The sequence below is a fragment of the Perca fluviatilis genome, chromosome 1, assembly GCF_010015445.1.
Source record: "Perca fluviatilis chromosome 1, GENO_Pfluv_1.0, whole genome shotgun sequence".
NCBI classification, from domain to species: Eukaryota; Metazoa; Chordata; class Actinopteri; order Perciformes; family Percidae; genus Perca; species Perca fluviatilis.
Genome location: NC_053112.1, coordinates 2183607 through 2208458, shown reverse-complemented (window position 1 = coordinate 2208458; position 24852 = coordinate 2183607). Strand labels below are relative to the sequence as shown.

Here is a 24852-nt window from a genome sequence, read left to right as displayed (position 1 = left end):
TAAGGCAACTCTATGCATTTTCCAGAAGCCCCGATATGAAATCGAAAAAAATAGCTATTTGCGTGATCAGTCACAATGGAGTCGGAACCGGCACGACAGAGCCAGGACAGGAATACGTTTCTATCTTGGAAATTTCAAAGAATGAAATATAACTGTGCAGTGCAACCAGCCTCCTTTCAGCGTCCAAATTACTCCACCTCCAACCTGAAGAAGCATCTTAAAGTAAGCTATTTTTTTAATTAGCCAAGGGTAGTCGTCTGCTGTAGTTTTACTGGTCACCTTGCTATTTTAACGTTGACGTGCGACTTTACATTCTCCTACGTGCTGATTTACTAGCTCCAGAGCCGTTTAAAGACTGACTAGCCCCGTTTGACATGCTAGCTAACGTTAGCTAAAATTAGCTCGTGGTAGCAAGACTGCGGTTAGATATTTGTAGTATGCAGTTCGGGACTACCAATACAATAATCTATCTGCTTGTTCAGGTACACATTCAGCTAGTTGGAATAAAAAGAACACACCATTATAGGCCTGTTTAGTAAGATGGATGTGATAGCTGCATCCTACACTTATAAAACGCAATTCAATGTGGAAGTAATCCTGAAGTAATCCAAGTATTCAGAATACGTTACTCAGATTGAGTAACGTAACGGAATACGTTACAAATTACATTTGTGGGCATGTATTCTGTATTCTGTAACGAAATACGTTTTGAAAGTATCCTTCCCAACACTGCTTACTTGTTATTCTCTATGGATAGTAACTCATTACTCTACTCATTACATTACTGTAACGCAACAGAGCAAGAGCCTGGCATATAGCTTATAAAGGGCTTAAACACACCTTCAACTCACAACACAACAGTAACAGTAACATAAATGTGTTACATTACTCAGTTACAGCCAAATGTTATATTATGGCATTACTTCATGCTACATGTATGCAGGGTTGAGGAGTAATGTTGTGGGTCAGCTGCCTTGTTCCCCCTCTCTGTGTGTTTGTGTCTCCCTTTTCCCCTCCATGTCTATCTGTACTGTTTGTCTTTACCTGGAAGTGGCAGGGGGCGTGTCAGGAGGAACTAGGTCAAGAGGCGTGGCCATTCATTCCTGCTCTGTTGCCGGCACAGCTGAGGCTCATTCCATGATTCACACCTGCAGTATTTAAACCCGGGCTGTTCACGTCTTCAGCGCCAGATCGTTACATACCCTGATGTGGTAATTTGGCGCAGTATCCCTGCTCCTAGCAACTCTCTCGAATTTGTGTTTACTTTGTCTAACTGCAATTCCTCTGTGCAGATCCTGCTGTAACCTGCTCCCCACCTGCCGTGCTCCGCCGTGCTACCTGCCTCACGCCAACTCAGACATAACCACCTGCTTCACCTGGTTTCAGCTGTGGAACTTCTTCAGATCTGCCACTGCCTGGTTTCAGTCCACTCCCAGAAAACTACTAGTTCAGCCTCGGTTGTTCATCTCCACTGAGTATTGTCACCTAATAAATACTTGAACTATTTATCTGTGTCCTGTGAGGTATCTCTGTGTGTTGGGTCATTTATACAGCCCTAACAAGTAACTAGTTACGTGTAATAAAATTATGTTATTAAATTACAAAATTAATGTAATTGTATTTAGTTGTATTACTGAGGTAAAATGTGTAATTCAATTAGTTACTAATCAAATTAAAAGTCAATTGCTTTGCATTGATAAAGTAATCCAAACCACATTTATAATGGGTAACTTATAACAGTAAGCAATTTCTAAAGTAACCTTCCTAGCACTGAATGCATGTGAGATTCAACACATTCTTTCTGTTGTGTGACTGTGTGGAACTTCTTCGAATTACAATTAATTTAATTCCACTTCCTGTCATTCCAATTCCAATTCAACTTCCTGTGGGGCGGAGTCAATTAAATTAAAATTCCAATTCATGAATTGAATGGAGGCCAATTCTGAAATTCAGAATTTTGCACAAGCCTGTTGTACATATTGCTGGTGTCGATTTTGCTTGCTTTAATACTGCATGGTGGTTTATTGATTTGAATTGTGTTTTGTTTTCCAATATCCATGACATACCTTTTAATAGAAAAGAGGTTGCTAATTTAAACATATATAAAAATAAAATTGTATATTTCTGTAATTACTTTATTGTCTCTGACCCCTAATTTGGTAAACAAACCTGTGTGCTTTAAAGGTCTTGGACCTATCCCATGTGGCGTTGTTGGAAATCTTAACATTCTCTGAGTGACATTACCACTTACTGCCACATAAGGAAACAAAAAATACATAACAGAAAATGACATACACACAGACAAGGTCTTGGAAACTTGTAATCCTGAATAAATATTGCACTGGATTTAATGTAGCTGGTTTAACAATAGGATAGATTGATGTATGAAAGAGTTTTTAAGTCTGAAGCAATTGAAAGAATGAACTCTAAAGTGTCTGTTTGAAGGCAGAAGCTGATATTCTATGAGCAAAACATGTGAGGAGTCATTAGAAATATTCCTGGCCAGTCTGAGCACACTATTAGTGAGAGCTTGCTGAAAGAAATGTGCTACAGTTAGTCCTATAATCTTTGAACCAATTTTAATTTGATCAAATAGCTTTGCTTTATTTTTAACTGATAGGCTACTCAGCCAAGCAGTGCTACAATAGAGCATGATACTCTGAATTACTGATGTGAAAATCAAAGAAATTATTTGGCTACTAGCTCCAAAGGATCTCACCCTACAAAGAAAATAAACATGCTGTTGTATTTTTTTGCAGATAATTTCTATATGAGAGGTCCATGAGAGATTTTCATGTATCATGACACCCATATATTTGTAGACTTGACTGGTTACTGAATTGTGAATCTTCACTGGGGGCAGTTGACAATTCAGGGGTTTTCCAAAGAAAATTTTCTCTGGCTTCACAGTGTTAATAATGAGAGTTTCTATCACACCACTCAACTAACCATTCCACGTTGCTGTGGTACAGTATAGGGTCATCACATTTGGTAGAAAAGGACAATAGAGTCATCTGAGTATTTTAACAGAAACTGGTTTGGAAAACTAGTAATGTATACACATATAGATATTTATTTTCCTTCTTTGCACTTTGATTGTTATTTGGCACTGAGAGGACTGCATTCAATTTCGACAAAGACTATTCTCCTCTATACTGGATATGGAAATAAGATTAATTTGATTCTATTCACAAGAAGTGTTAAACATCTTCAAATGAAAAGAAAAATACCACTTAATTGTAAAGGAAACATCTTTATTCTTTGATTTTCAAACTGAAATAGATTTACATTTGTTAAAACACGAACTCATGTAAACATCAACATCTCTGTTTTTTTATCTTTAAACCTTTATGGAAATAAATCACTAACAGCTGAAGCTGCTCCAATGAAACATGATTAAAGTGAACATCAAAGTCAACACAGTTTATACACAACTAGTTTTCATCCCTGAGGAGATCATTTGAACATTACTAAAGAAGAAGAAGAACATTTCTGACATTAAAGACACAATCAGTGAGACAAATTTGAACCAAAGTGAAGCCTCGTCCTCCATCAACATTTAAACCACAGGACAGGAAGTTGTTTCCTCCTCCAGAGAACACAGAGACACTGAGGAACCATATGAACCAAACCCAAACCCAGGGTAAAGAGGTTCAGTGAATGTGATGTTGAAGGTGTAGAGGTGGATCAGTAAGTCAGAGGAAACTGTGTAGAAGGACAGAGAGCCAGCAGGACAGTCAACATACACTGCTACTCTATCAGAGACAGAGGAGGAGGGGATGGATGTTCCTTGGTTATTGTGCCAGACAGAGTTACCATCATCAGAGCACCAAAGTCTCCATGAATGATCATTATGTCCAAACATACAGTCATCACTGTCTCCTCTCCTGCTGATTCCTCTGTAACTCACTGCAATAGCAACCCCTTCTCCTCTCATCTCAACCTCCCAGTAACAACGACCAGTCAGACCATCTCTACACAGCAGCTGAGGCCAGTAGTCAAACCTCTCTGTATGATCAGGATATGGCTCAAACTCCTCCACACATGTCACCGTCCTGTTGGTGTCAGACAGTTTGAGGTTTGTGTTCACTGTGTTTGTGTCCAGTGTGAGTTCACAGGAATCTGATGGAGAGAACGAGACACAACACAGCAGCAGTTTATAATAACATCATTAGTTAAACTTTAGTTAAACATTATTATACTGTTAATGAAATTATATTTAATCTAATGCATATAATAATTAGTTAATGATTAATTACTGGTTTATAAAGCATTAAAGAACAATGTTTATAGATTATAGCTTAACAAACTATTAACCATTAACAAGTTATAATCGTCAGATACAACTTCACATCCAAATAATGTTTATTGATGGTTTATAAACAATTAATTAATCATTTACAATTAATTTATAAAATATATAAAATATGATCTGAGCAACAATAACCTGTTAAAATAACATAAACTATATCATAAGTAATAATTAGTAAACATATTCATTATCATTTTGTTGTCAGTTGAAAGTAAAATAACTTTTAACCCCCCCAACTTTAAAATTTTGTTGATAATGTTTTATTTACAAGTCTCAGTGATGGGCCCCTATTTTAAACAATAATGACAGACTTATTTTTCTAATACGTAGTTTGGTACCATTTTTATGACTCAGGACCCCCCAGACCCCTCCCCCCCACACTTCTCAAACCAAAGCTACACCCTTGGCGATCGTTATGAAGTGTTAGTCAAAACACAGCAGCAGTTTATCATCAGAAAACATCTGATATAAAGTTTAATAATGATGCATGTTGTCAGTAATGTTCTAATGAAAAAAACTATCAGCTGTGTATTAAAAGAGAAACTAAATCCAGACTAACACTTCATCAGATGATGTCTTAACCCCTGCTCTCCATCATAGTCCGGCCTGGAGGAAGAAACACAGTCAGGATGATTTTCTATCCAACATGAGTCCTAACTGCTGTTAGACATGATGCAGAGTTCCCAGTGGTGGAAGAAGTATTCAGATCCTTTACTTCAGTAAAAGTACTAATACCACACTGTAAAATACTCTGTTACAGTAACAGTCATTGTAAATGTTACTTATGTAAATGTTAAAATAATAAGAGGCTATGTGTATTTGGTTTATAGGTTGTCTATTTTGTTATTATTTTGTTGTATGGTCTTGAGTATTAAAGTTCCAGTCATCTTTTCTTTATTTTTTACTGGGTGGATGGTGATGATATGTTTATGCTACAAATGATATGTTTGTGTGTTAAAAAACAAATAAAAAATTGTTAATCGCAAAAAATAATTGATACAGGAACAGGAAGCTAATGTATAAATAATAAGAGGCACAGACACCACTGATCTGCTCCGGTTATTATTAATATCCTCCCACATGATAAAACAGATCATGAAATATTTTCTCTGCATGTTTACAATGATGGTAACTGGTAACTTTTATAAAAAATGTTGACGTTTGTCAAATATGCTCCAACTGTCACTATATAACGACAGTACTCCATGAATCAATCTATGAAACTAACTCGTTCTGACTCTTAAAGCCTCAGTTATACTAGTGCGAGACGCCGTGACGCGGGCCTCCGTAGATGATGCACACGCTACGAGCATGAACAGAGACGTTTCTGCACATTGCATTGTTAGTTGCAGTTTTCTCCAAAATACAGGCGGGCGTACAAACAATATAATCTGTGAAAAAGCAAGAATTAGTAGAGAAGGAAAGCAGGCTGCCTGGCAACAGTAATGAACTCATTCATGTTAAATACCGACGTACCGCCAAACATTACATTTATCACTGGAAACGACAGTCTCACGCTGGAATAGCACTGTGATCATAAACCTAGCTTTAGAGCTCTTGTTGTCAGTTCTTACCAGAGAGCTTCCAGTATCCGGTGTGGACCATCAGACATCTCTACATCTCTCAAAAACTGTTTGATCCCAGTCACTAGAAGAAGAAGTCATATTTTATTAATCCCAAAGGGGAAATTAAATTTTTTACTCTGTTGATACATTACACACACTGGCCCGAGTCCACACACATGTAAACAGGATTTACACAAGCATCAAATGTGTGAGTGATGGGGCGGCCCATGGACAGTAGGGCTGTCAACAAATATTCAAAATTTGATTATATTTTTGAATTGTAAAAAGAAACATACATTAAAATATGAACATTTATATTCGAACGTTGTGAGAGAAAAAATAGGGGTGTGAATCACACGTTTATTACAATACGATATATCGATTCTTTGGACAACGGTACAATATTTACTGCTATCACAGATTCTGCCATAATACGATTTTGATTCAATTCAGAGGCCTGCGTCCAGTACGAGACAATACATAAGTCCCTTTAACATTTACAATTATATATATTTACAAAAAGCAACTAAAATATGATTCGTCAATTGCATTACTGAGCTCTTCCAGACATTTCAATTAAAAAACAAACTACTCTTTTTAATAATAATCATTGAGGATTGAATCAATATATCCAGATCGATGTATCGTTACACTCCTAAGAAAAAAGCAGCACTACGAGCGAGGCAGCGTGCTGATGATGTTTCTATCTTGTGGCTGCCGCTACCGGGCGTAAACAAACAACAAGGATGAAGAAGAAGACAAAGACATCAAAGATTATATGTCTAACTATGGAGATGATGAGATTCAGAAACTTCTGACGGGAAGAGATGACAACGACAGACAAAATCAGGGAACTGCGAGAGACTTTTTTTTATGACCAAATTACGAACAGCTTCGTGACCTGCTTTGTTGGTCTGTTCGCTTTATGTCACAATGCCAGACGAATAATCAGTTAACTTGGTGCAGTGGACGGATTCAAAGGTCTGGACCCAGGCAACAGTGGTATATAAATACAGACCTGAAGATATGTCTTCATCATCTCCTGCTGGCATCACTTCCTGGAAAGAAGAAGAGCCAGTTACACACAATAAAAACAATGCTTTGCTGCATCGTATCAAAAAGTTATAGTCTCTCAGCGTGACTTGAGTGTTTATGAAGAGATTTGTTCCTCACCAGTTTCTTCAGCACTTCATGGACAGCATCATTGAGTTCACGTTTGTGCATCTTGAACAGTTTTTCTGTCTCAGTTGTACACTCTGTTGTACACAACATAGAGTAAAGAATGTAACGTTAGAGCCCGGGATCACAAACAATTACTCTGTGTTAATTCAGAGTTTCAGAGGTAAATGAAGTAGTTTCCTCACCAAGGGCTCTGGGCCTTTGTTCAGGTTTATGATCCCAGCATCTCTTCATCAGTCCTGTCAACTCTGTCAACCCGGCAGCATCGCCCTTGATATCATCCAGCTGTGGGCGGTCCACCTGCTGTTGTAAATTTAATTTAGTAGTAGTAGAGCTGTAACAATTCCAAATTTACAATTGTCTCAGAAATAATTACGATTAACAATATATATATATATATATATATATATATATATATATATATATATATATATTCTCTGTCAGTCAAACTTTAAAATTTATAACTTTTTCAAAACAAACACAGTTTTGAATGAATCCCAAATAATAGCAATTAATTGACGTTAAACAAAGAGACATGTTACAATTGTTACAGGCCTAGCTTTGAGTTGTAGTAGCAAATACAATAAGGAGCAACTAGAATAAGAGCGTGAAAGTCCAATATGGTTGAATAGCCCTGCTTTAGTCCATTTGACTTTTCTTTTACAAGCCATTACTCTACAGCTCAGAGCCAAGAAAACTAAGTCCTGCCATTCTTGCACCATGTGTCCCAAAACTCAAATGAGAAAAACTAAGATTTTTTGAGCATTGATAGTCACTCACAGAACAGTCACTTACTTGCATATGGTTGTTTCCCTGTGATAATGGACCAAAGGAGTATCCCGAAACTGAAAGACAGACAGAGAGAATTACATGTCAGGATTATTATCCATCAAAACAATCACACCCTGGTTGATTGCTGGCTAGGGTTTGTTGTCATCTATAAATTAATGCTTATGTGAGAATGAGGGTATTATATGAAAATAAGGAAATCTGTGCATGAAGTAACCTCACTTTACTCCTCTTCTCTGAAAACAATTCCCTCATCTGTTAAAGGACTATGCCAATGCTAATTTGACTTCCTGTAAAGACTGAACCTGGAGCCCGGAGTGATCCCGTCCCTAGTTATTATTTATTATATGATACTTTTATTCAAGTGCTGGTTCGATGCTCTTGTACCTGTAGATATCAAAGGCTCTGGTAGGTTTGTACGATGTGCTTGTTAAAGCCTCTGGTGGCATGTAGTTAATCGTCCCTCCTAGTGGTTCACCGTTCTTGGACAGTGTGACGCTGCAGGAAATCCGGGAAAGGCCAAAATCTGTAAGCTGCAGAGAGAATTAGCAAAGAGAGGAAAGCGTCAGAAGAGGTTCTTTATTTGGTAACACTTTATTTGAAGGGGTGTGCAGAAGACGGACATGAAATCAGTCATGAACATGAAGGAGTCTTTATAAATGTTTAGGACTGTTGTAATTGAGTTATTTGGTAAATTATGACTCTTTTAATGCTAAGTTAGCATTGTCTGAGAGGTTTGTGTTATGACAACTTGAAATTAGCCTAAACAACATAACATGTCATAAATAAGTCATAGCAGGCCTCATTATCAAACTTGGTGGTTGATTTTTCCATTGGCTGTCATGAGACCATTAGATTTAGTCAAAGACATTGAAAAATGGGTAGTGCGGGTAAACTGGAAACATCTGGAGGCCCCTCTCAGAGAGATCTTTAACTCACACCTCTGTAGGGTCTGTTATGGCATCCATGTGGAAGTTGGGGGCATTGAACCCTAGTGGGTAATGTTTAAAGCTTCCATTTCTGAAGCTGCGGCGGGGAGCTGTGGTCTCAGGGTCTTAGGTGCCTCAAGAACATGAACATTGTGGTGGATACCGATGGTCAGGGAAGTCGTTCCTCACCTTTGCCCACGGAGCCCGGTCGGCCAAAGCCCGAAGGATTGGTGCTAACACCGCCACTACCCTGTGGACCCACGACCCCCATGGATGGTTACCTGGGTTGGAGGCCTGGGTGTGCCGATTGCCAACAAGGCAGACTAGCTTTGAAAACATGAAACGTAACCTCTCTGGTGGGGAAGAAGCTAAAGCTGGTGCAGGAGGTTGAGCGGTACCAGGTAGATATAGTTGGACTGACCTCACCTCAACGCAACACATTCTCACTCCCAGCATGTCGAATAGGGGTGCTTGGACAGGTCCCTTTAGTGTTTGCTTCTTCTGCAAAAAGTGTCCTTCGGCGTTGGGACTATTGGTATCATTTTGTGACGCCACGGTTGTGGACTGATTTAGCGCCATTTGAAAAATGTATGGTTAACTGACACGGGGCACAAGAACGAGATGTATGTATACAAGAACGGGACATGACTCCGGTCTCCTGAGTGAAAGTCCTGTATTTATTCGACCCATCTACCATGATTTTTAGTCCTTAATACCATCTTGTGGGCTTACAATGTATTTTACAGGCTCCCTTTAGTCTTCATAGAGTGTGCAAAGTATTATAACAGTATAGATTAAGCATGAGGCCTGGACTCCCCTCAAAGCCTGGGACTCACCTTGGCATTGAGAGCATCGTCCAGCAGCACGTTTTGGGGCTTCAGGTCCTGGTGGAGCACGGGACGGGGCAGACTGTGGAGGTAGGTTATACCCAGAGCCACTTGGTGAGCCAGTCTGAAGACCAGCAGCCAGGGTGGAGTTCCCCTCAATGCTTCCTGTTAGATTGTTTCCAGAGTTACAGATCCACAAATAGTGGAGATAGTGAGCTACACATATAGCCTACACTACCATTCAAAGGTTTGGAATATGCTGTTATATTAATGTTCTTCTTTCCTGCAATAATAACTATTTTAACATGAAAACTGTATAATTATATGACCAAATGTATTTACATTTGAAATAGTTTTGAAATGAAATTACTTCCAACTTCCATTTAATCGATGCTTCACTTGTTATGCTTTTTTAAATTTTAATGACTTTAACTCGTAGCAGAGTATTGTTACAGTGGTATTACTCCAAGTAAAATATATGACTAGTTGTTCCACCCGTGGTTACCTGTAGGGAGACCAATGATCCTCTCTCCATGAGCTCCATGACCACACCAAGCTGCGATGACCTGCCAGAGGGCGTTTGACCCTTGAAGACCCCTCGGACGGCCATAACATGCGGGTGGCTTGACGCATCATTTCGATCTCACGCAGCAAAGACTTCTCGGTCCTGTGTGTGTTTGTTTGCATTATGAATAATTCAGACAACTTTATGTAGTTATATACAGGAACCCCTTTGTAAGCACTTACCCCTTGTCCTGAAGAGGCAGTTTGATGGCCACGTCATAGCCCCACTGATGATGCCTGGCTTTGTAGATTTGTCCAAAACCCCCAGAGCCAATCACCTCCCAATCCTCCAGGCTGGAGTCTTCAACAAACTCTTCCATAGTTCACTGGAGGAGCAAATTATTGGTATAATCAAACATAGTCCAGTTTTAAAAAAGTAGCTGCAACATGTGATGTAATCCTAAAAATCTTCTATTACAATCCTAATTTTTTTTTTAAATATCAGAATGAGTTATGTATATTTCTTGACTCATGGATCGGATCATTCTGAACCTTTGACAGAAAAGACAGTGGGGGTTTAGTAAATCCAAGTGATGTGTCCGAGTTGTAAGACTGTTGTTTTGGTCACACCTCAGCCAGTTTCAACAACCCTGTCGGTCAGGTTGAAAGATGGGGGGTCCTTAGCCCCCAGGGTATGCAAAACATGCACTTGCTAAATCTTTGCATCTGCACCTTTTGTTACTGTAATAGAACTACACTCCAATAAACCAGTCACAAAACCAATATGTTAACAAGTCAAAACTGACAGAAATATTCTCCTCTTTCATTTATCCTCTGCTGAACAAGTTACTGTAATGTTATCTTTTAGACACATCAAAGCTGTATTTTGGGGTGCTGTGCTCCTGCTGAGTTCTTCTGTAGGCTATGACTTAAATGCTCTCTGTCTGCTCATGTAAATCTGTATATCATTTGTTGCGTCTAAATACAGTGTTTGGAATAACGCCGTTTAAAAGAACGGCGTTAGGTAACGACGTTATTTTTTCAGTTATGGGGTAATCTAACTAATTACTTTTCCCATCGTTACAACGCCGTTAACGTTACTGGACGTTAAATGCGGTGCGTTACTAGGCACTGATTGAATAAACTGTGTAATCCGAACGCACGCCTGGCTCGCAGCTAGTGAGGAGGTGGTTTAATAACGAGGTAAGCGATTATGATTGGCTAAGGCAGAGTCATGTTTCATGGTAGCCAATCAGAGCCAGTGTTTTTACACACATGCCAGCACACGCGCCACACACACACACACACACACACACACACACACACACACAACAGCTAAACAGATTCAGCAGAGATGGCGAAGTCGGAGCAATCCAATGAAAAGTTGGCGTTTTCAAGGTGGAGATATAAGCACTACTTCAAATTAATTGTGGTCAAAGGCAAGAACGTGCATGTAATGTGTACATTATGTCCAGGAGTGAAGACTTTGTCGACATCCGTTGTAAGAAATTTAATGAAGCATCTCACACCGACACACGCATCTACAAAGCTAGTGGCCAAAACCACCGATACCTCTACCGATAGCTTGCCATCCACTAGAAAGAAGGACTCGGAGCAAAGTCCTCCAAGCAGCAAAAGCTAGATCTGTCTGCCTCACAACAAAAACCTATGACACAGGCTGGAGTCAACCGCATGATAGGCAGGTATGTTGTTAAAGTATATGTGTCATATAAGTTTATATGGTGTAACTGTTTACTTTTCTTACAAAGATAATACTTGAAGTGCAGGATAAACCTCTTGCTGTCTGTCGACGTGCTATAAATATTGAAAGTTATGTACGTTAAACACCTGTCTGTTCTACTCATTTCAACCGACTTGTGAAAACTGCTAAAAAAAATCCAAATTCTTTGACATATAGCAACGTTTTTTTAAAGTAACGCAAATAGTTACTTTCCCTGGTAACGAGTTACTTTTATTATAGAGTAATTCAGTTACTAACTCAGTTACTTTTTTGAACAAGTAGTGAGTAACTATAACTAATTACTTTTTTAAAGTAACGTTCCCAACACTGTCTAAATATGAACGTGGCTAACGTTAGTGATCGTGAGATGCCTGCTACAGCTGCAACGTTTATTCCTCTGATTTAATGCTTTGTTTTAATAAAAGTTTTACCGTAGCTGTCTGACCTGTTTTGAAATTGTCTACATTTTCACTGATGATTCAATTACATTTTATTTATATTATCAAATTGTAAGGTCATAACAAGAGTTATCCCAAGTCACTTTACAGATAGAGTAGGTTTAGACCACACTCTATAATTTACAAAGACACAATTCCCCTATGAGCAAACATTTGGTGCAACAGTGGCGAGGAAAAACTTTCTTTTAGGCAGAAACCTGGAACAGACCCAGAATCTTGATATGAGCTCAGATTAAAATCTAAACAGTGCTGATGTACACAAGAGCCTCTGGCAGTAATTCATGCAAATCTTTTTCAGATCACTGTCATTTAACTCAGAGAGAAATTCTACAGAATCAACCAATCAGCATACAGAAACCTTTCTACTGTCCAGTTAAACAGAGACACAGCACGTCATCAAAGTGATCCTGATTATCAGACATTTCCAGATTCCTCTGCTAGGATTCTCACCTGCTGAACTCTTCAGGTCGATCTACAGACTCTTTAAACCTTCATGTGTCGAGGAAAAACTGGCAGAGACGAAGCTTCTCTTCTCTTCTCTTCTCTTCAGTCCGGGTGTCTGTGTGTGTCTGATCCGAGGATGCCAGTGCTTTTTGTCTAAGTACCGGAGGCCACGCCAATACCTGCCCTTCAATAGCAGCTTGATTGGTTAGGGTTAGGCAAGGTTAGGATAGCCGATTGGTCAGGGGATAGGACCTGAACAAATCGGGTTACGTTACCTTACTGGTTTAATTACAGCTCGTCTCGAAGGTTTCTTCTCTGAGGTTTCTGTGACCTTCTACCGCAAATAAATAGTTTTTCATGAAGAAAAACACATCTATTTGGTTCTGATGCTGATGCTTTGATGTGTCTAAAAGCTAACATTACAGTAACTTTTGTTCTCCGTGTTGGCGTTCTAACCTCCGGTGGATTTCTGAGGACTATGGTTAACTGCTCCTCAGATCTCTGCAGGGTAAATCTAGACAGCTCTGATTCAATTCTTATCTCCATAACAGAAAACAATGTGTTTGAGTCACGGCTCCGCACCATGGAATCAGAATCGTATGCTTCCGTAGCTAGCCAGTTAATGCGGGCCAACATACTGTAGCTTCTGTAGCTTCTGCTAGCTGTCCCCCGGCAGACCCCGAGCAGCCGGGCGAGTGGGTGACTGTCCGAGGGAAGCGTAGCGTTAGATCTAGACCAGGGAGTGCACATGATGACGGTCGCTCTAAACCGGAGCGTCTTCGCCTCTCTAACAGTTTCTCCCTACTCAGCGATACACCCGCTGAGAAGCCAGTTCTGGTTATTGGGAGCTCTATACTGCGATATGTGAAGCCAGCGGCCCCGGCGGCTACAGTAGGCCTACATACGGTCATATGTGTCCCCGGGGCTGGAGCGGGCGATATAGAAACCCATCTAAAGCTGCTGGCAAAAAGAACCGAGAATACAGTAAGATCATACTTCACGTAGGTGGTAATGGTCGTAAATCGGAGATCACTAAAATGAATGTTGAGTCACTTTGTGCATACGCAAAGACAATGTCGGACTCAGTAGTTTTCTCTGGACCCCTGCCAAACCTGACCAATGATGAAATGTACAGCCGTACGTCATCCTTCCACCGCTGGTTGTCGGGGTGGTGCCCAGCTAATGATGTGGGCTATGTGAATAACTGGAGGGCGTTCTGGGGAAAGCCTGGTCTGATGGAGAGAGACGGCATTCATCCCACCTGGGACGGTGCCGCTCTCATATCAAAAAATCTGAACGAATTTATCAGACATAAACCATGACAACCCAAGTTTGATATTAGTAATCAGAGGTGCAGTGCTACGCGCATACCCGTCGCTATGGGCGGGCCATAGGGGGCCGGGCCCGCCCCCAAAAATGCTTGTGCCCCCCCACTTGAGGCACAGATCTCTTAAAAAAATTACTTTAATTTTATATTATCATAGTTGCTAATTTTGTGTTGCATTAATGTTGCATTCTTTATCATTAAAACATTATAAATATAAATAAACAATGGTGTGATTTTTGTTTGATTGATGGGAATCTACACTGCAACAGCCTATCACGGCCTTACTAAAAAGAAAGTTAGGCTACGACGTGACGTAGCCTACGTCAGTGTAGCTGCTCAACAGTTACCGCACATTTTTGAAAGCTGGCTGAGTTTTCGCCGGCTTACTCGCTTCAGTTCCTCATGGTAAGTGGTTGAAAAGCCGACCAACATTCTCCTCTACCAAATTGGATACGACACTGACGCCTCCTGATGTTGTCGTTGGAAAGGGGCCCCTGGACGACAGTCTGAGCCTGATGCTAGTAGCTCCGTGGAGCCCGACCCTGGGCCTGGCAGGACCTGCAGGTCAAGTGCAACTGCGACTGGGGCAGCATTTGGGCCACAACTAACTGTTGAATCAGGGGGTGTGACAGACAAACCCAAACAGGTTGTGTTGAGGAAATATCCAGTTAAAAAAAAAACGTAGCTGTAGCTGGTATTTGAACAGGGACTGGTTGTGCTAGGCTACTCGGTGAAAAGGACTCCGCATTTTGTTATGCCTGCAGGAAATTCACATCTGTATCATCGGACGCAACCTTCTTCATTAAGGGGTTTAAGATTTACAGACAAGGGCTTAAATAAGCATGCAGCTTCAAATGACAGGAGGGACTGGAGAGAGGACATGCTGCCTCCACTCAAAGTACCGGTAGGTTCGAAGTCTCTGTGTGTGTGAGTGTGTGAGTGTGTGTGTGTGTGTGTGTGTGTGTGTGCGTGCGTGCGTGCGTGCGTGCGTGCGTGCGTGTGTGTCTCATGGCACATGCATAGCAATGCATATCCTTCTATTGACTGCTTTAAAATGCAATGTTTGAGAGATGCTTCTGGTGTTACATCTAATATGTTGTATAGTCAAGTGTTTTATGGATATTCATAACATTGCTTCTATGTAATGTGTTGTAGGCTATATAGGCTACCTGGTCATATTGCTGTTGGTTATGTTTAACGTGATGATTACGTGCGAATAGTATAACAAGAGTATATGATTATTATACATATATGCACTGTACGCCAATAATAATTGTGCCCCCATGTATTTCATGTGCCCCCTTTAAGACTGAGGTCTAGCGATGGGTCTGGGCTACCTCTGTGTTTGTTTTGGAGCAGTCGGCCCACTCATAGTCTAATAAGCACGGTGCTTGTCCCCCGGGCTCAGATCGGTTAAATCAAAGGTAAACAAAAGATGCGCTATACTTAACAACCTAATTGGAATTAAAACGACTGCAATAGAACAAAATAGGAAAATTAGATGTGGACTATTAAATATTAGATCTCTGTCTTCTAAAGCAGTATTGGTAAACAAGTTGATATCAGATAATAACATTGATTTATTTTGTCTTACTGAAACCTGGCTGGGCCATGAAGACTATGTTAGTCTAAATGAAGCCACTCCTCCCAGTCATATTAATACTCAAATTCCTAGAGGCTCAGGCCGAGGAGGGGGAGTTGCAGCCATCTTTGATGCAAGCCTGTTAATTACTCCTAAACCTAAATTACATTATAACTCATTTAATCTTAATCTTCAACATCCAAAATGGAAAACATTACAGCCAATTATATTCGTTGTTATTTACAGGGCTCCAGGTCCGTATTCTGAATTTTTATCTGAATTCTCAGAGTTTTTATCATGTTTAGTCCTTAAATCAGACCAAGTACTTCTTGTAGGTGATTTTAATATCCATGTGGACGTTGACAATGACAGCCTTAGTACTGCTTTCAACTCATTACTGGATTCAATCGGTTTCAGTCAGAGTGTGCACAAGGCGACACACTGTTTTAACCACACCCTCGACCTTGTGCTGGCATATGGTATTGAAATTGAGGATTTAATAATATTTTCGCAGAATTCGGTATTATCAGATCATTCTTTAATCACTTTCGAATTCTTACTACCTGATTATATTAAATTAGATAAAAGCTCCTACACCAGATGCTTATCTGACAGTGCTATAGCTAAATTTAAAGAAGATATTCCTACAGCATTCGACTCTATGTCATGCCTTAACATAACAGAGGACCTGTATGTTAACCTCAGTCCCTCTCAAATTGATGCATTTGTAGACGGTGTTACGACATGCCTACGGACGACCTTAGACTCCGTTGCTCCCCTGAAAAAGAAGATGATGAAGCAAAGGAAACTAGCACCTTGGTATAACTCTCAAACTCGCAAATTAAAACAAATCTCGCGAAACCTCGAATGTAAGTGGCGTTCCACCAAGGTGGAAGAATCTCGTTTGGATTGGCAAGAAAGTCTCAAAACCTATAGGAAGGCCCTAAGAAAGGCCAGATCAGACTATTACTCATCACTAATAGAAGAAAACAAGAACAACCCAAGGTTTCTTTTCAGCACTGTCGCCAGGCTGACAGATAGTCACAGCTCTACTGAGCCATCTATTCCTCTAGCTCTGAGTAGTGATGACTTCATGAGCTTCTTCAATGATAAAATTACAACAATTAGAGATAAAATTAATCACCTTTTACACTCAACTTCTAACGGTTCACCTTTAAACGCAGAGTCGTTAGAAATAAAGACTAGTCTCGACATATACTTAGACTGCTTTTATCCTATAGACCTTCAACAATTAATGTTAAAGATATCCTCAGCTAAGCCATCTACCTGTCTCTTGGACCCCATCCCAACGAGACTACTCAAAGAAGCATTACCTGTGGTTACCACTTCATTACTAGATATGATCAATATGTCTCTATTAACAGGTTATGTACCACAGTCATTTAAAGTAGCTGTGATAAAACCTCTTCTGAAAAAACCCACCCTGGATCCTGAGGTCTTAGCAAACTATAGACCTATATCTAACCTTCCCTTTCTATCCAAGATCCTTGAGAAGGTGGTTGCTAATCAGTTATGTGATTTTCTACATAGCAACAGTTTATTTGATGACTTTCAATCAGGATTTAGAAAGAATCATAGCACAGAGACGGCACTGGTGAAAATTACTAACGACCTTTTAACTGGTGCAGACAAAGGTCTTGTCTCCATTCTTGTTTTACTAGATCTTAGTGCTGCATTTGACACTATTTACCACTCAATCCTGTTACAGAGATTGGAACACTTGGTTGGCATTAAAGGAATTGCTCTGAGTTGGTTTAGGTCCTATATCGATCTCAATTTGTGAATGTTAATGATAAATCCTCCAAGTACGCTAAAGTTAGCCATGGGGTTCCTCAAGGCTCAGTGCTTGGACCAATTCTATTCTCCTTATATATGCTTCCTCTAGGCAATATTATTAGAAAACACTCAATTAACTTTCACTGTTATGCGGATGACACCCAATTATACTTGTCAATCAAACCAGACGAAACCAGTCAGCGGCTAAATTTCAATCGTGCATTAAGGATATAAAATCCTGGATGACCTATCATTTTCTGATGTTAAACCCTAACAAAACTGAAGTTATTGTGCTGGGCCCTAAACACCTCCAACTTCATTATCTAGAGATATAGCTACTCTGGATGGTGTTGCCCTGGCCTCCAGCACCACTGTTAGAAATTTAGGAGTTATCTTTGATCAGGATATATCCTTTAATGCCAATCTAAAACAGACCTCAAGAACAGCCTTTTTTCATCTTGTAACATTGCCAAAATTAGGAATATCCTGTCTCAAAACGACGCTGAAAAACTAGTCCATGCATTTGTTACTTCCAGGCTGGACTATTGCAATTCCCTACTGTCAGGTTGCTCAAATAAGTCTCTTAAGACTCTCCAGCTGATCCAGAATGCTGCAGCGCGTGTTCTCACAAGAACTAAGAAAAGAGATCATATTTCTCCTGTATTAGCTTCTCTGCATTGGCTTCCTGTTGAATCCAGGATTGAGTTTAAAGTCCCTTCTCTTGACCTACAAAGCTCTAAATGGTCTAGCACCATCATATCTAAAAGAGCTCCTAATACCCTATTGTCCCACTAGAGCACTGCGCCCCCAGAATGCAGAGTTACTGGTGGTACCTAGAGTCTCTAAAAGTAGAATGGGAGCCAGAGCCTTCAGTTATCAGGCTCCTCTCCTATGGAACCAGCTCCCGATCTGGGTTCGGGGGCAGAAACTGTCACCTCATTCAAGAATGAACTTAAAACTCTCCTATTTGATAAAGCTTATAGTTAGGGAGTGAGGAGTTGCAGTGTTCACCTAACTGGCCCAACTGCTTCTCTTCATAATTGTTAGATTAATAATACATAACAAAGTAGAGGGAGGCAGGCCAGCCAAGCCAGATCCGGCAGGGGGAGAGTTCTAAGCCCGAAAAAGCTACCTCTCCTTATGACCTGTCTCTCTTAGTTACCTGTTATAGTTACGCTGTTATAGTTCTAGACTGCCGGGGGACTTCCTTCCTTTGACACACTGAGCTGCTCTCTCCTCTCCCTTTCTATTACTGTTACTATTACTATTACTATTTGTGTGTATCCCGTCCCAGAAAGGCTTGTTACTAATCCTAGCTTCTGGGGAGTTTACTCCCCGGAGTCCTTATGCTTTTTTCCCCCAGCGTATTTCCTTGGAGAACGTTGGCACCAAGATCCTGGTTGCAGCTGTCGCCGTGGTCCTGCTGCACTCCCTGCTGAACTCAGTGATGCCCTGCAATGTCATGCTGCGTCCTGCTGAACCCTGCAGCTTCCCGCTACATCCAGTCACTGTTCCATTATTAATGTGACTACTATCGCCACTGTTCATCACACCCCCAACCGGCTCGTCAGACACCGCCTACCAAGAGCCTGGGTCTGTCCGAGGTTTCTTCCCAAGAGGGAGTTTTTCCTCGCCACTGTCGCACTGCTTGCTCTTGAGGGAATTACTGGAACTGTTGGAATTGTTGGGGCTTTGTAAATTATAGAGTGTGGTCTAGACCTACTCTATCTGTAAAGTGTCTCGAGATAACTTATGTTATGATTTGATACTATAAATAAAATTGAATTGAATTGAATGTGTTATGATACAAGGATGCAAATCTGATATATTAATTCAGCAACGAGGTGTCCCTCAAGGTTTAACTCTTGGTCTGCTTCTCTTTTCTATTTTTGTTAATGACCTTCCATCAATCTGCTCTGAATGTTGTGTTCTGCGTTATGCAGATGATGCAGTATTATACACTTCCAAAATTAATTTATTACAGATAAAATCTGTTCTGCAGTCTGACTTTGATAGCCTACAACACTGGCTCATAAGAAATAAATTACTTATTAATAAAACCAAATCTCACATTATGATTTTTGGAACTCCACAGACCATCAAGGCCAAATTAAAAAGTCACACATGTGTAATTACATGGTCTGATGGTAGTTCACCGCAAAAAGCTGAACACACCAAATACCTCGGAATTTGGCTAGTGTCTGACCTCTCATTTAAGTATCATATTGATTATATTTTAAAAAGAATCAACTTTGGTATTGGTGTTCTCTACCGCTCTAGAAAATGCTTCTATCTTACTGTTAGAAAGAAACTTGTGCAATAACTTATTTTACCAATTATGGACTATGCTGATGTTGTATATCAGGTTGCACCCAGCACTAATCTGCTCCCTCTCAATGTTGTTTACAACAGAATCTGTAGATTTGTTCTTGGATGTCCTTTCACTACTCATCATTGTATTATGTATGAAAAACTTGCTCTACCATCACCCTCAATAAGAAGACATCACCACTGGTTGCAGTTTATTTATGAATTTATACATTTCAATTACCTTAGTTATCTAAAACAGCTTATGGTACCCTTTTCCTTTACCTACCACTTTAGACACTCTACACAACTTTTTTTTCTGTCCCTGCTATATCATTCGCTACATCTAAGAAAGCCTTTAGGTTTAAAGCCCCCTCAGATTGGAATAATCTACCTGTAAACATTCGATCAATTCTATTTCTACACTCCTTTAAAAATGCCGTTTTCCTATTATAGTACCAACTGTACCTGTCCATAATCCTCTACAACACCATGATAACACCTCTTCTAATATAATTATTAATATCCAGTTTCCCGTTTCTGACTGACTATGATGTTTTTTGTTTTTTTTGTTTGTTTTCATTTTGTTAACTGTTGTGTCTAATTATGATTGTACCATAGACTTAAAATTAATGGACAACGCATCTGGTTCGGCGAAGTGCTGCAAATGCGGAAGTGCCTTGAACCTGCATTCTTTCTGAATTCCAGCAGGGTGAGACTCCTTAAACCTGCATTACATCTGAATTCCTGCAGGGGAGACTCCTTAAACCTGCATTATATCTGAATTCCTGCAGGGGAGACTCCTTAAACCTGCATTATATCTGAATTCCAGCAGGGGGAGACTCCTTAAACTTGCATTCTATCTAAATTCCTGCAGGGAGTGACATGTGAGGTTGCAAAAATTGGTTGGTTTCTATAGAAGTCTATGAGAAAGTGATCCACTTCTCACTTGATTTATTTCCTCAGTAAACATTTTCATAATGAGTTTATGGTCTCAATCGCTAGTTTTAAGTCTTCTAAACACAGAATGATGTCAATTTTGTGAATTATGGTCTTGTTGATTTACAAATTGGCGATAAAGCGGGGGGTGTTTTAGGGCGTGGCTATGATGTGATTGCCAGAAAGTGTAAAACGTAATGTAGAGTGTAATCAGCTCCTCCCTCACTCCTCCCTCCCGTCTACTTGCATGTGCAATTTTGAAATGTATTTTCTTTGATTTTAGGAGCAACAGGACACAAAGGATAAAAGGAAAAACAATGTTTCTTTAGGGTGACCTCTATCTAATCCCGTGCAAAAACTGTTAAGTGAACTTTATTATCCCCTAGAATAAAAGAGAGCAGTTCATGCACACAGGGCCGGCCCGTGGTGTAGGCAGTGTAGGCAAATGCTAGGGGAGCTGGCAGTCCAGATGAGGAAAGAAAAGTTAATAGATAAAGAAAACACCAACTGGTTAGGGCTGGCTCTGCATAAACATAACAAGCATTCACGGTACAAATGACATGGACATATTAATGAGACCAATGGTAACAGGGACAAATGATCTGTGTTGATTCCTGTTTAATAACTAGACTGATAATTTTAATATTGCACCTTCAGACTATACATCTGCCATTTGCATATACTATATATTTTTTAAATTCTGCACTCATTAATAATTGTTTATGCTTATTGTCAGAAAAGAGTTTATTGCCACAGTAAGTACTCTCTACAATAACAGTAAAATACCACATTTATCCTTTAAAAACACATCTTTACTTCCAACCCCTCGATTTGCACATCGATCTTTTCCTTTGTTTCCTTTGGAGTATTTCTAAGAGGTAAAACAATTGAAGAATTTGCAAGACAAAAGAAAAAGCAGATCAAACAACAGGATGTTTCTTTAGGCTGTAAACAAGCGGACATTTTGTTATAAATGTCCTACAAAGACGAGTTTGTTACAGAACTCAAGCTTCACGCTCACAGAAAACTTCTTCCGATTCTCTAAAGAACAATCTCCCAATAACAGCTAACTAATCCTTCATTTTACTAAATAAATCTGCTGAACCACCAACATAATATTAGTTTCATTTCAACTACATTTCAGGGGGAAAATATACGTTCCAAAGTTTCATTTTTTTATGATACCAAAGTCTCTTCAAAATCTCTAATAACACAAGGTGTAAAGAAATAACAGAATGACACAAAGTAAGGTCCATACTCGTCTCAACGTGGAGTCCAAAGGAACAAAGGTTGGCTGGGTTTAACTATGGTACATAAGTGCAGCAGAAATATGTTTTTGTGTCGTGTTTCATCGTGTTCAACGGCTCCAAAACTGAACGTCACAAACTGTAAAAACCAACATGCTGGATTTTACATTTAGCACCTGAACTCCACTTGAACATGTTGCAGCAGACGGCAGCATAACGTTTACATGTTGGACACGAAACACGAGTACTATTGTCGTGTCGTTGCATACGTTCCTTAAACAACAGATACAACGCTGTCTTTTCTGCTCCATAAACTCTATTAAACATTTAGTTTCTACCTTAAATATTATTCACTGTTATTTAGTTTCACTTGATTTGTACTTTGAGGTAGAATTATTTTCTTTTTTTAAAACAAACTCTTATTTTCACACTGTCAGTTTTTAATGAAGCTGTCAATCTTTCCCTTTTATTAGTTTCTACTTTGTTTCATCAGACAGCACGAGATACTGAACAACATCACGTTTCATAGCACCACGATTACAAATAAAGTTGTATCAAATGTTTGGTCAGAAATTGTGAAAAAGGCACGTACTAACAAACAGAAAACGCGGCTACGCTGAAAACACGTCTCATGTTTCTGGATCTTTTTCGACAGATTTAAAGGTGCAGTAGGTAAGCCTCATAAAACTAACTTACTGTCATATTTGCTGAAAATGACCCTATGTTCCAGTAGAACTATATGAAGCAGGTCATTAAAAAAAAATCCGGCTCCTCTGGCTCCACCTACAGCCTGTAGTGTGATTTGCAAAAATCCACAGCTCCATGTTTAGATGAACCAATCAGGGACAGGGGGGGTGTCTAACTGTCAATCACTGCTCATGCACATGCATTCATTCTCCCTTGTGGGGGGAGGGGCTTAGGAGACCGTTTTGGGCTTTAGCGGAAAGGGGGGAGGGACTGAAAAGTTGTTGATGTTCAAATGTTTTGGCTAAGACCTGGATCTTCACAATCCTACCTACAGCACCTTTAAGCAACACAAACATTTGGAAATATTAAACACTGCTCTTCAGTTTCTCATTTATGTACAAGAAGAACTCCGTCAGGATAACACACGGTACCGACAGCAGCGTCCCGCAGCAGGAAACACTGTCAGAGTAAACACTTCAGACTTCCTGTCCCTGGAGGGTTTAAACGTTTTGGACTTCCCGTCCCAGGAGGTTTCAGGTCAAAGGGCCGAAGCGTCAGCAGCATCCCCGGTCAGAGTCCGGAGGGTTTTGGGGATCTCACTGACTTTTCCAAACGAATAAACTGCGGGGACGAAACACAGAAATATTGCCTCAACATTCTCACTAAAGTTGTTGGAATTTCATGTTCTAGTAGTTTACAGTATTCTGAAAGTCATGTATAAAGACTTTAAACATCCAGAGCAGGTTTGGAAAAAGAGAACACAGAGAGACAGACAGATGAATTCTGGGAGATGTAGTTTAATTTCACAGAGAAAGACAGATGAATTCTGGGAGATGTAGGTTAATCTCACAGAGACACAGACAGATGAATTCTGGGAGATGTAGTTTAATCTCTCAGAGAGACAGACAGATGAATTCTGGGAGATGTAGGTTAATCTCACAGAGAGACAGACAGATGAATTCTGGGAGATGTAGTTTAATCTCACAGAGAGACAGACAGATGAATTCTGGGAGATGTAGTTTAATCTCACAGAGAGACAGACAGATGAATTCTGGGAGATGTAGTTTAATCTCACAGAGAGACAGACAGATGAATTCTGGGAGATGTAGGTTAATCTCACAGAGAGACAGACAGATGAATTCTGGGAGATGTAGGTTAATCTCACCTGCAGTCGCTGCCGCCAGCGCTGATAACGAACTTATCGTCACAGGAGAAGCGAACGTTTGTGACGTGAGCAGAGTGGCCGAAGTAGCGCTTGTGTTTCGCCTGAAAGGTCAGAAAGAGAAACAAAGAGATGAAGACAGAAAGGTGATAATATCTGTTTAAGACACATGGAAAGAAAAACGTCTGAAGGCTTTAAGACTCACAAATTTCTCGGAGCACACACCCACGCCTGCACAAACGCGCACACACACACACACACACACACACACACACACACACACACACACACACACACACACACACACAGTGCGTGGCACTATCTTTGTGGGGACCCGTCATTGACATAATGCATTCCCTAGCCCCTTACCCTAACCTTAACCATCACAACTAAATGCCTAACCTTAACCCTTACCCTGTCGCTAATATATAGTTTAAATTTATTATTATTATTATTATTTTATTATTATTACGAATTGAATTACTTGCCTCAAGATTTTAGCATAATTATACACATGCCATTGGTTTTATGCAATTTTTTACTAACAGTTTGGTTTTATTCATATGATGTATTTTAAATTATATATGTTATTTATTGTGTGGCACTTTTTACTTCTTAAAGCACTTTTAAACATAGCACTTATTATTAACTCTGAATGGTATGTGTATGGATATTTTTAACCTCAAGAGCAAGTAACGCAGACAGTATTTAATTTTTTAATTTAAATAACATGGTTTTAAGATTGTAATAGAGTTTATTTTATATTAGGACACCAGGCTTTTTATAATTTTATTTATTACACGACTGTGTATATATGTATGTAGGCATGTGGGTGTTTTTTTTTTTTTACCTTGATATTTCTCTGGGAGAGACATCGCAGTTGTTGTGGAGTTGACCTTTTATTTAAAGTTTTAAATTCCCGCTGTCCTTCCTTTCCAGTGGTTCTTTTAACCTCCTTTTAATATCTGTCCGTTTTTGTAAACAGCCCCGTCTTTTTATTTTTAACTGAACCTGGTTTTTTAAAGAGTTCTTTAAAGTGTTTTATTTACACCAGTA

At 39.7% G+C, this 24852-nt stretch overlaps 3 protein-coding genes across 3 annotated transcripts in view; all 3 read right to left on the bottom strand.

Moving 5' to 3' along the window:
- Nucleotides 1-3558: 3558 nt before the first annotated feature.
- On the bottom strand, nucleotides 3559-5932 carry LOC120566037 (neoverrucotoxin subunit alpha-like). Its single transcript, XM_039812250.1, has 2 exons — nucleotides 5887-5932; nucleotides 3559-4122 (listed from the first exon to the last, which is right to left on the bottom strand). The coding sequence occupies exons 1-2, from the start codon at nucleotides 5915-5917 to the stop codon at nucleotides 3560-3562; spliced, it is 594 nt and encodes a 197-aa protein (XP_039668184.1). The 5' UTR covers nucleotides 5918-5932; the 3' UTR covers nucleotide 3559.
- Nucleotides 5933-7058: 1126 nt separating this feature from the next.
- LOC120561330 (receptor-interacting serine/threonine-protein kinase 3-like) lies at nucleotides 7059-10485 on the bottom strand. The gene is given in 8 exon segments (XM_039804405.1): nucleotides 7059-7133; nucleotides 7242-7359; nucleotides 7852-7901; nucleotides 8233-8378; nucleotides 9611-9766; nucleotides 10107-10222; nucleotides 10225-10268; nucleotides 10349-10485. Coding segments are annotated over 7 exon segments (675 nt in total). The 3' UTR covers nucleotides 7059-7133; nucleotides 7242-7333.
- A 12397-nt stretch (nucleotides 10486-22882) lies between these two features.
- Nucleotides 22883-24852, bottom strand: part of LOC120561285 (echinoderm microtubule-associated protein-like 6) — a 48500-nt gene continuing 46530 nt past the window's right edge. The window contains exons 41-42 of the mRNA XM_039804339.1: nucleotides 23800-23900; nucleotides 22883-23255 (exon numbers count right to left, since the gene is read on the bottom strand). Coding sequence (XP_039660273.1) covers nucleotides 23231-23255; nucleotides 23800-23900 — 126 coding nt within the window. The 3' untranslated portion in view covers nucleotides 22883-23230. The remainder of the gene's footprint in view (nucleotides 23256-23799; nucleotides 23901-24852) is intronic.

Coding starts and splice junctions, on each gene's coding strand:
- LOC120566037 (XM_039812250.1), bottom strand. CDS start 5,917: ATGGTCCACACCGGATACTGGAAGCTCTCTG. Junction 4,123..5,886: donor CGGATACTGGAAGCTCTCTG/GTAAGAACTGAC, acceptor TCTCTCCATCAG/ATTCCTGTGAACTCACACTG.